The 11,681-nt window shown below is 43.1% G+C and overlaps 1 protein-coding gene across 4 annotated transcripts in view; it reads left to right on the forward strand.

The window, feature by feature from the left end:
- Positions 1-11,681, forward strand: part of ITPR1 (inositol 1,4,5-trisphosphate receptor type 1) — a 147,719-nt gene that overhangs the window by 25,817 nt on the left and 110,221 nt on the right. For all 4 annotated transcript variants that reach the window (XM_019620242.2, XM_019620243.2, XM_019620244.2 and 1 more), the window contains 3 exons: positions 6,856-6,971; positions 9,715-9,801; positions 10,744-10,902. In XM_019620242.2, the coding sequence (XP_019475787.2) occupies positions 6,856-6,971; positions 9,715-9,801; positions 10,744-10,902 (362 nt within the window). The remainder of the gene's footprint in view (positions 1-6,855; positions 6,972-9,714; positions 9,802-10,743; positions 10,903-11,681) is intronic.

The raw sequence follows: 11,681 nt of genomic DNA on the forward strand, positions 1-11,681 counted from the left end.
GCTGCAAGCCTTACAGAGCAAACACAACTTGGAAATTCATTCGATTATCATGAAAAATGAAGAAGTGTGTTCAAAAATATCACTGCAGTTCAGTGGGGGTATCTGGCAAAGCACTGAGCTGGCCAGTGGTCCAGGGAGAGAATATAGGCACATGCTGCAGTGCCCTGGGGAAGGGTCTAGGTTTTGTAGGAACTGCATTTGGAACAGGAGGAGTCAATGCTGTGCTGTCAGTAAAAGTGCAGATACTGCTTTGGAATATATAAAAAGAACAGATGCCAAATAGTAAATTATTTTTTTCCCTATTTGACTTGTTGGCAGAGCCTCATGTGGAGCATGCTGTGTAATATTGCACCTTGTTCTTCAAGGAAGATAGGAGCCAACAGAGTGCAGTGGTCAGGAACAGGCTTGCATTTTGGCAGCTTTGGGCACAGCACCCAGCTGGGATGTTCTGTTGGCCCTGTGAGCATGGAAAGAGGAAGAAGCAATGGGCTTGAATTGTAAAAACAAACAAGTTGGGTACAGAAATAGTGGAGCACAGGGATAGATTGCTACAGGAACTATGTCAGGGATGGAACAGGTATGGCTGCTTCTGCCTTTGAGAAAAGGATGACCTGAATAAACTTTCTGAGGGTCTTTCAGCCCTGTGAAGCAGCAATGTGGGCAGTTGTGTGGAAGGCAGCAGGGCCACGACCTGGGGAGTGAGCAGGCAGGAACCAACGGGCCTTTGAGTCGAGGTATCCCAAGCATGCTGTTACCACGTGAAGAATTGAAGCACTGAGTTCAGGTTTTTTATTTCTTCAGTCCCTCTAACGTGGGACACTACACGAGCTTTTTGCCTAAGCCAAAGGCATTTGGCTGAAGTGCATTAAAGGCTGAAAATCAAGTTACTGTATTGAACAGCTGAAAATTTTACCTTTTGCCTTCTGTGATGTGTGGTGGCTTCTTTCTTACAGCTCGCGCACACTGAATGTGTTTAAACAGAAGCAACTTCCATTGTGCTGTTCAGCCGGCTCTAACAGCCCAGCCTTGTTCTTTCCATACTGCTCCTCACTGATGCGTTCAGATGGTGTTAGAAATTTGATCTACTCCTTGCTCTTCCCGTGCTCCATATCCAAGCCCTTCCCCGCCTCCTGCCCCGCTTCCTGGCCCGTCTGGGGCTGCAACTCCATCCTGGAGCAGCAGGAACAAGTGAAGAAGCAAACATGGACATTATCTCCAAAGAGGGAACAGTTGAAATAAAATGAAGTGCAGGCAGCAGATGCTGCTGGTAGAAAATGCTACAGACAGACACTGAAAAGACCCAAAGGAAGAATGTCGCAGTGTTCGTATTCTGACACTTGTGTTTTAGTGCCTCGCAGTGGGATTTATCGTGTAAACTATTAAAAAGGAAATAGAGGATGGCTTCCTGAGTTAAGAGTACAGCTCTCGAGGCTCTGACAAAGGTTGAAGCCAAGGTGCTTTATTTAAAAATGCTTCTGCAGTGCTTACGTATCTTAGTTTGCTGAATCCCCTTTGTATAAAGTATGACATATTTCTCCTTGCTGCATGCAGGACTTAGTTTTCAGTTCTGTGGGAGAGGGAAGGGGCCGTCCCTCAGACTTGCCTCTTGGTGAGCTTTGTCCAGGATTTCTTCTCGTGCAGGACCAGAGGCAGAGATGAACTAAGACAGTAAAAATGCTGCCTGAAACCACCAGCTTTCTTCAGATCCTGGGTTACTCCTAATTAACGCATGCAGTTGTGAACTCTTCTCATGTGTTCCTTTAGGTGTTGAGGGTTTTTTGCCCTTTTGTTTCCCTCTCCTTAGCATCCATAGATACGACGTGCTCCAAAACGCTCCCAGTGACGCAGACAGGCACTCTTTGCCCACCAGGTTTCTCAGGGAGTTGTGTTGACTCCTGGCTGCCTCAGGGAGTGATGTCCTTGTGGTGCTGCTGGGTGGTACGTCGTGGTGAAACACAGCTGGCCTTCGTTCCTACTGCTGGTGTTGCTGCTCCTTGGGGCTTTGCGTCTTCATGAAGCACCTTTACTCAGCACTGCTCATACCAGAGGTTGAAAAACGTAACTGGTCTTTCCTGCAAATGTTTCCTTTTGGAACTGCCTGTATATGTAGTGTCTAAATATTTCTCTCTTTTCGAGTAGCAGCTTTCTTTTTGAAGGAGACCAAAGAGGTTACATGCAGAAATAAAACAAACACTGGTGTATCCTGAACTCTTCGGTACCTAAAATGTTTACTTAAAGGTGTTTCTCTTCCTTTGGTGTTTTTTTGGGCACTTTGTTACCATTGTGGTTAGGAGGGCTTCTGGAGCCTTTGCTTGTTGTGTTGTGCGTGTTGTCTTTGCTTTCATTCTGTTTTCCCCGAGGCATGGCCACGTGTGCAGAGCACGGTGAAGTTATTTTTCCCTGCGGGAGGAGCTGCGTGCTTCTCCTCCTGCTTGGAATGAAGTTACCTTGCTCATTTTTAACCAAGGAGCAGCCTTATCCCACAGCAGTGTTTGGTTGTACGGTGCATCTTGGCACGCTGTTAGTTATTGCAGAGTTACTAACAGCACTGTGTGGAGTCACATTCTGCTTCCCATTTAAAACACCGTTGCTTTTTAATGCGTATCACATTAATGAGTGCTCTTGATTGAATAGACATTGATATTCAGTGTCCATCTTTCAAATGTGTGATTTCTTTAGCTCTGAAACCACTGTTGTGGTTTATTTCTTTCCTTGATTTCATGCATCAGCTCTAAGTTAATAATAGCTACCTTATTTCCTACACTGTTACAGCTTGACAAATGAAGTAGTGATTTCCATCAGTAGAATTCTTCGTAAATGAGTACAATGGCAGGAGAGCCGTTGCCATAACATCTTGCAGATATGAATGGAGGGTTGTTAATTTAACATTAAAAAATATCTTCAAATCACAGGTCACACAGCCTTTCCATTGAAGTGTTAGCTGCAAGGGGGATTTTTACTTTGTGCTTTAAAAAGAAAAGCATTGAAATTTCTTGGAAAGGGTGAGATGCAACAGATTCCACAGCAGCAGAAATTTCTGATAATTTTGTCGTGTAATTGGTCCAGAGTTGGAATCTCAAAGTGTTGGTTGCCTTGCAGTGACATGTGTGATCATGATGAGTGAGATCTGTCAGCTTGATATACAGGTGTCTTTTTGACCTGCATTGATATTTTTCCCAGTTGTTCCCATGACCAAACTGTTGGCAGCGTGAGAGAGGACTTCAGTGCTCTTCTGCTGGCAGTTGAGGTTTGTTTTCCTGCTGCTTTGGCTGGAGCTGCTGACTGGAGCAGAGTGGGCTCTGCTGGGATAGTGGGGCAAACATTCAGTGTGTCCTGACACAATTCTGACCTGAAACACTCCTGCTCTACTCTGAGCAAAGCTCGTTCACTGCAAAGTGAAAATGAAAGGATGTCTTCTCATCACAAAGACAGCCATTTCAGTAGATCGGGTTCTTTTTTCCCCCTTCTTTATGGAAATGCAGAAATGATTAATAATGAACACATTCCTGTAGCTGCTTTTGTTCTATATTCTTTGAGCCTCTTAGGCTGTCATCTATTCGTTTTAAATGTCAAAAAGAACAAGTATAGAAATAGACAATGTAGTGGTGCAAGGGCTGCTGGGAAGGTGAAACTTGCATGGAATTGAATATATGTATTTTTCTATTCTGTATATCTCCTGCATGGAAATATTTCAATTAAACACAGAAAGGGTCTTCATTGTCTTGAAATAATTTCTTCATCTTTGTGGAATGTCATCATCTTTGTGAACATGTTAGCACTGGGAGACTTTTGTAACTGGCACTGAGAGCTTGGATGTCCCATGTTTCCCTCACTGCCAGATGCATTGCCTCTTCATCTTCTGCCCTGTTATTTTTTTCTAGGATGCTGATTTTATTATTTTCTTGCATTTATTCTCTACTGTGAGTGGGTTTCACCCTTGGGGAAATACCAGCTATGGAGGTACAGAACACAAGAAAGAGCAACTGCTAAATTCCAGTGGGGATTTGCTAATCTTTTAATTTTGGTATTGCTGTGCAAAAAGCAGTTGTTTTTTTTTTTAATCAAGTAATGAAGGAGTAGCTGTGTTGGTGTTAAATACTCAGCAGGTTTTATAAATGGCTTAGTGAAGTATCTTCGTGTTTGTAGTTTTTCCTCCTCTGAAAGTGCTCTGCAGTTGGATCTGTCCGAAGGGGCAGTTGTGGTTGGAGCAGTTGGCCTGGAGGGGGGTATTCCTTCACCACATCCCAGCATACCTCTGGACATGGTATTTTCTAGTGTTTATGGTATCCCTTCATTATCCCTCTGTGTTTCTGATGCATGCAGAGGGCGACCACACGTTGCTGGTGTATTTCTATGAGTTTCAGGTGGCGGAACCTGGGTGGAGATCCCAATGCCCAAACAGTGAGAACTCACATGCGTTTATGTGCCAAGTCCTCTTCACTTGAGGCAAAACGACTGCTGACAGAAGAGCAGAATTTAGCCTGGAAGGCTCGAAACACATGTTTAGTATGTGTCTATATAAATCCCATTCATTCCCTTTGTGCATGTGCACAACGAGGTAATACACGGTTACGTGGGTGCTTATTTCCTCCCGGCAGGACCTTTGTTCAGTGTTTGTGCTTGACAGCGTGCCCTCTCTTAACCAGCAGTTATGTAGCATTTCATTTTTCTGCTTGCTCAGTGTGTGACTCTGCCTCCTTTCGCTGCTTCTTACGAAGATCTGAACACCAAATGCATTCCTTAGCAGGTGAAGTTCAACAAGCAGTGTTTGGTATGATGTGATTAACTCTGCAGCGATGGCTTTATTTATTGGCTTGGTAAATCACGGAATGGCCGGGGTTGGAAGGGACCTCAAGAATCATGAATCTCCAACCTCCCTGTCACAGGCAGGGCCACCAACCTCCACATTTAATACCAGCCCAGCTGCCCAGGGCCCCATCCAGTCTGGCCTTCAACACCTCTGGGGATGGACGGGGCATCCACAGCCTCTCTGGGCAGCTGTTCCAGCACCTCTCCGCTCTCATAGTCAATAAATCTTCCTGAGCCCATGAGCAGAGAGCTGGGCTTTTGTCTACAGGAAAGTCAGTGAGATTCTTCACTGCTTTGGCTTCATCTTAGATCTGTTAGAAATAGGCCCAACTTACCCGAGGGCAGAGTCTGATAAGAGCTTGCTTTCTCTGACACAGCCGTGCTGTGGATTGCAGACTTCTGACCATGGTGGTACTCAACTGACTTGTAGTTGCATGTTGATTTTTGGAAACGTGAGCCTGTAGAGTCTGCAAATCAATCTTTATTTATGGTCAGAAAGCTTGTAGATCTGTGGTGAAATGCGCTGCTCCAACCAGCCTCCAGTGACTGTGTTGAGGTGAAAGCCAAATTACACCTGGTTTGTCTCCTCAGCTGCTAAAGAAACAGATCTCCTACAATGAAGAATAGAAACGTTGGGTGTGTTTTATTGTTTGTAGCTTTTTACCTAGGAAGAAATCTAAGAAAAACATGCCATGTTTTTCTCTGTGGTGTGGGACAAGGTCAAATGCTCACAAGGGGGGTTGCTGCAAGCAGCTCTGCAGGTAGGAGTGAAGCCTGGCTGGGAAACTTCTGTGATTGAAGAGGCTGGAAGCAAGTGTGCTTGCACAGTGACTAAATCTGGCATACCATTAATTCTTCCGTGTGGTTCTGTTAATTGCTGTCATTGTGTGAACTGACGGTTTAAGCAAAAATAGAAAATTTTATGACTGGTGTGTTGCTTACAACGCATCATCTTCACTGAAAGTGCCATCCTGCAGCAGCTCTGAATGCTGCTCTGTGTTGTCAGTTGCTGTGATTCATCTTCATCTAAAAGAAAAATAGGTGGAAGAGTGCATGCCTGGGAAGTGCCCGAGTGCTGTGAGGTCAGTGCTCCAGATGGGGCTCAGCGTTCCCTGCTGCTCCAGCCTGCTGCAGGTCATGCACCTGATGTGCCTCTAAGATATGTGAGGTAGCAGCCAGAAGCCTTACAGCCACGTTGTTTCCAAAGAGGTGCTGGGAACGGCTGTGCTGGCATGTGGGGCACTGTGCTCAAACATGCAGGCTGCTGCTTTGGGTGCCCTCTGAATAGCTTGATTTGTTTACTTGCGTGTATGGTTGCTTAGCAGTACGTGGGCAAAAAATAGTAAATACAGCTAATTCAGTTGTATTACTGATAAGCTAGCATCTCTTGAATATAAAAATGTATTTTTAATGAGGCTTATCAGCTGTAATCCCTGACTTTTGCTGGGCAGAATGTTAAATAAACAGAGGTGCTGAACTTGGTGAGGAACCCGGCATCCCTGGGGTTACCTCTGCCTCTGGGCTGTGCGCTGAGTGCCTCTGCTTCTTCACACTGTCACATAGGGGTGTTTTCTTCTGCTCACTGCCTTACTGTGCGGTTGTCACCAGTTTCTTGTGCCTTGTTTTCCTTAGCAATAGAAGGGACTCATTTAAAACAAACAAACAAAACCTTGAAACAATCACACTGGGTGATGCAACGTACTTGCCGAAGTATGAAAAGCAAGATATGAAAGTGTGTAAGATGGATCAGTTTGCCTGGGAAAGCATTGAGAAGTGTTACCATTTTAGTACAATGGGTTTTCGGACTGGGACAAGCGGTGAATTTTCCGGTCTTGCATCAGATGTTTGGCAGCAGCAGTTAATTTTTATCATTCGTGGGGCAACATTCCTGTTGCCCAAAAAAGCATGCGTCTGACCAAGAGCTTTCTGGAATTTGTTTATAAATCTTTCCTTGCTGCCGAAATATTTGGACAATACTAGCAGCAAAATCCTAGTTAATTACAAATGGTTGAAGCAATTTCCGTGCTTATTTCATTGTTTTTGTAGATTGTCTGTTCAAACTATGTCCCATGAACCGGTACTCTGCTCAAAAACAGTTCTGGAAAGCAGCAAAGCCAGGAGCTAACAGCACGACAGATGCAGTGCTACTCAACAAACTGCACGTAAGTATTCAGGTTCTGGTGCTCGTTGATTGTAACCACTCTAATCTGTACTGCTTTAAAGAAGCATTTCCAGTCACCTTGCCACAGTTACCAAGGAGGCACCAGCAGAGGGTGTAGAAATCATTATACAAGACTCCTTTTGAGGCACTGACTGAGATCTCACTTTTAAACACCTTTTGCTTTGTGATGGCATACTGTTCAAAGGCTGTGTCCGAACAGCGGGATGTGTGGTACCAGGCTGGAGTTACAGCCGTTTAAACTTCTCTTGGTAACCTGTGCTGACCGTAGTGGTGCTCTTTGTGGGCCTGTACTTTTTTAGCATGAAAGCAGGATCGTGCAGACAGCTGCTCAGAGGAGCAGACTCTTGGGATTGCAGCTCAGCGCATGAAGTGATGGCTGTTAGCTGTGCTGGTTGGTGCCATCTGAGCGAAGTAAGGCTGACAGATCTGCTGAGGTTTCTCATGTAAATGCTGCTGCTGGATCTATGTAAAGGTTGCTGGGTAATTATGACTAATTTATAAGGCCAGACTGCCTCTCTTTCCTTATTAGCTTGCAGTATTTAATATTTTTCTGGGTAAGATGCTGTTCAGTAGTTGAAAACCCAGCCAGGCAGTTGATTGCTGTTTTTAGAGTTGCTATTTTTTTAATTTAAAAAAAAAAAAGCCAACTAACTTAAATACCATCTGTTGACTTTAGAGTTAAATAAAACACATGTTTATGTTAAAATTACATAGGCTGGAGTGCTTCATGTCAAAATTACAATTCTAAGTATTTTTAGTTTCTTAAAGCCTATATTAAGCTCATTGAAGACAGAAATACAAAATGGCCCTGTAGGAGAGTGTCATTTGCTGATTGCCATATGGCTGCCTTGCTCCTGCATTTTACTGAGACTGTTAGACTCATTTTGCTTCTGAAAACATAATTTTATAACCCAGAAGCGACAACTTGGTCTGGTGAAAGTTACTTCTTCACTGGCTGTAGCACAGAGGTCAGCCCCTTGTGCTGTGTTTCTCCTTCCCCCTCTATATGATGTGAAAAGGAGGCCTTGCCATCAAGCTTTAAGTGTCAGGGGTTTCTGGTTTTATGTTTTCTGATGTGTTAGGGGAGGGGAGAGTTGATGCCTGCGTAGTATAAACGCAAGTTCATGTATTTTAAGGAAAGGTATGTTCTAAATGCTGTATCACATGGGGAAGACACTGTGTAATTGAGCTGGATTACTGTGTCATTTAAAGTTGTCTTCTCTTCCTTTAGTATCTTCCAGTTCAGGTGTCTGGGTCTGTTACTTGACTGTTTTCTGATGGGGTCCCTGCAGAGATCCAGGGTTTGATTTTTTCCAGTGTTTATCCCCAGCTGAGTGTGTCCATACAGGCACGTGCACCTGCTGTCTGCTTGGCTCACTGCGAGAGTCTGAGTTCTGTGCAGGTCTGCTGGGAATGGTTTCACACATGACTTTCACAGAAGGGCTGAGCCTCTGTGGTGGGTGTGTGCTCAGTCAGATCTCAGCACCCGAGTCTGGTGCATGCATTTAAAATGATTTGACCACGTGTACGTTGTTTGTATACCAAAACTCTTTTCTGCCAGTTATATGAGTAGATGTCACTTGTTGGTACATGGAAGACACTAAAACCTCTGCATTTTGTGTAATATATGGTGGGGGAGAAGCAGGCTGTGTCCCCAGAATGTGTGCATGCAACTGTTATCTCTGCACATAACTAGATTTCTTTAACGGGACACGTCATTTTTATGAAGATCAGCGATGCAGGATTTAGTCATATTCACTTGCCTTTTTTGGCTTCTATTTGCCTGCTGGTGCAATTTATTGTCTGCTGCGGCATGCTCACTGCTGAGGTCAGGTTATTTTAAGTTAATGCCATTTAAGGGATTTAAAATCTGGGACACTTGTCTTTCTTTGGTATCATGAATCAGTGCTGCTTGAGAAGCTGACATCTAGTGGCCAGAGAAAGTGCTTCTCCTTGAGTGACAGTCAGATGTGGGGTATGGTTTTGAAATCAGTCTGAAGTCTTAATCACGTTTCCACAGAACACACTATGTCCTTTGTTTACAAAAATGTGATACCCACCCTGTGCAGGCAGAGGACTCTTCTTGAATGTTGTCGTGGATAGCTGAGGGACTGCTGTATTACCTGAATAAATCTTTATTGATTCTGTACTCTGAAGTCAAGGAAAAGAAAATGTTTTTCAATAATAAAAAGAAAATTATGTAACAATTTATGCAACACTCTATTTCTGAATGTTTTGGGGTTTTTTTTTGAGTTTGAGTGAGCAGCTGTACTCCAAGCTCTCATGTAGATAGAGCTGGTTATCATCCATAGCAATATTCTAAGAAAAAGAAATTCTGTATGAGCTGAAGGTTATGGAACTTGAATATAGTGTGCAGGTAACTCTTCCTATGCAGTAGCTAATATATATATATATATTTTAATCCTGCTCTACGATCAGGTATATGATAAAACATTTATTTATTTCTCTTCTGTCTTTTTTTATCTCATTTTTTATTCCAAAATATTGTTAAATTCAAAATATGTGTTGTTTAAATGGTGTCCAGCTGCCCAAACAATTGAAAAAATGAGTAAGAAATGATGCTGTTGGAAATTACAAAGAGGAACATACGCTGTCTCGTGCACTCATTTTTTCCCAGTTCTGTGAAACACTTACAGATAACCTTGGTGCTTTGGCCACACTGGCTATAAAACAGCAAAGAAATTGTTTGGCTCTGATTTCAGCATGCAGCCGATTTGGAAAAGAAGCAGAACGAAACTGAGAACAGAAAGCTGCTGGGAACGGTTATCCAGTATGGCAATGTTATCCAGGTGAGTTGTGAGCATCTCTGCAAACCGAATGGAGGACTTCCAGCAAAATCCTATGGAGTGTGATGCAAATTCATGAAGTTCATTGAGAAGAATCTGTAGTTTTGGGTAGTGTGGCAGCACTGTGAAGTGTGATCCCGTGAAGCAAGGTCTGATCTCCATAGGGATGCAGATAGACCAATGTTTTTTGTGATGGATTAGCTGTGCTTTTTCTCCTCCAAGGTCATGTAATGATTTCACTGGGAATGTTTTCTGTGCTGCTGCATCGCTGGCTGTGTGGAAATGGCACAGACACTGCAGTTCCAAACACAATTTCTTGCAGTCAGGTGATCAGACATCAAATGGTAATCTGCCACAGAGGAAAGTGAACCCATATAAGCAGTTACAGTCCATTTAAGTAAAGGCTATACCATGTACTGGGGACTGAAAAATATTGAAGTCAAACCCAAGAAAAATGAAAAGTACAGTAACTACATAGTTGAAAAAGGCGCGCCTTAATAATTGGAGTATAATATGAGCAGATGCTGGATCACCCTGAAACCAAAGCAGACTTACCTTCCAGTAGATTTGGTGCTGCAGCCCTTCAGAAGTAGGGATAATTACCCACTAGTTCTGATTTGCCCTAATTCAAGGCAGTGGGTGACAAGGGGCACAACAGAGTGGGCTTTCTTATTGCATGAAGTTGGCTGCTTGGCCTTTACCATTTGGCACGTCCTAAAGCATGTGCAGTTAGGTTAGCTGGAAGGGCTTTGTGCAGGAGCACAGTGTGCCTACTGAAATAAGCACCAGCAGAAACGTGCCTGAATTCATCATGATTTTCCTATAACATGATTTAGGTTTTATTTTGATTCCTGAGTAATACTGTGGTTGTCCTATATGTGCTCACTGTCTGTTGAGGGAGGAAAAGCGAGCATTCCTAGAACTGAACTCTAATTCTTATTCTAGCTGCTTCACTTAAAAAGTAACAAATACTTAACAGTAAATAAGAGACTGCCAGCTCTATTAGAGAAGAATGCCATGAGGGTGACCTTGGATGAAGCTGGAAATGAAGGCTCCTGGTTCTACATACAGCCATTCTACAAGCTGCGCTCCATCGGAGACAGCGTAAGTGCTGAGAAAATCATCTTCATGTATTGCTTGCATGCAGCTTGCAAGGAGGTCTGTCATGCAACTAATGAAATGCACAGGTCTTTTAGTGCATGATGTTGCAGAAACAACCTTTTTCCTGTCAAGAGGGAGAGGAAAAAATTGCGATGGTGACCTGTATTTTGAAAACACGGAATGGTGAACATCGGAAGGAATAAGGGGCTTAATTATGGTAGCTGTGCACAGTTCCTGTCCAGTTCTAAATGAGAGGAACTGTTGAGGTTCTTCAGCAGATTTAGAGTAAGTGATTAGCATCTAAGCTTTTGGTGTTGCTAGCTTTGAATCAAAATTACTCAAATATTTTACGTGAAGAATGAGGTAATAATGAAGTCAAATGGGAAATGAAGTTCATGGGAAATAACTCATTTGGTATGTAATACATTGCTGTTGTACAAGAGATCATGCATCAAACTTAAGAAATTAAATATCTGACTCACCTGGTTATACAGCCTGTCTAAAACACAGCATCAATAAGCACTAGTGTGCTCTGTGGTATAACCCAGCCATACACCTGCACGTAAATTCAGCGGGCTTTATAACATAATTTCTCCTGTCAGCTATCCCCAAGCATTTTCATGTAATTGTTCCTTTTGCACACACTTGCATGCATGCATGCCAAAGCACAAGGTAATGCAGTTGTAGTGGCCATTAACCTCTTTTAAATCCTGTGAATTTGCAGGCACTTTATCATGATGACCAGTTGTCTTCAATACAGAGAAGGATTTTGTATTTTAATT

The sequence above is a fragment of the Meleagris gallopavo genome, chromosome 14 (genome assembly GCF_000146605.3).
Source record: "Meleagris gallopavo isolate NT-WF06-2002-E0010 breed Aviagen turkey brand Nicholas breeding stock chromosome 14, Turkey_5.1, whole genome shotgun sequence".
NCBI lineage: Eukaryota > Metazoa > Chordata > Aves > Galliformes > Phasianidae > Meleagris > Meleagris gallopavo.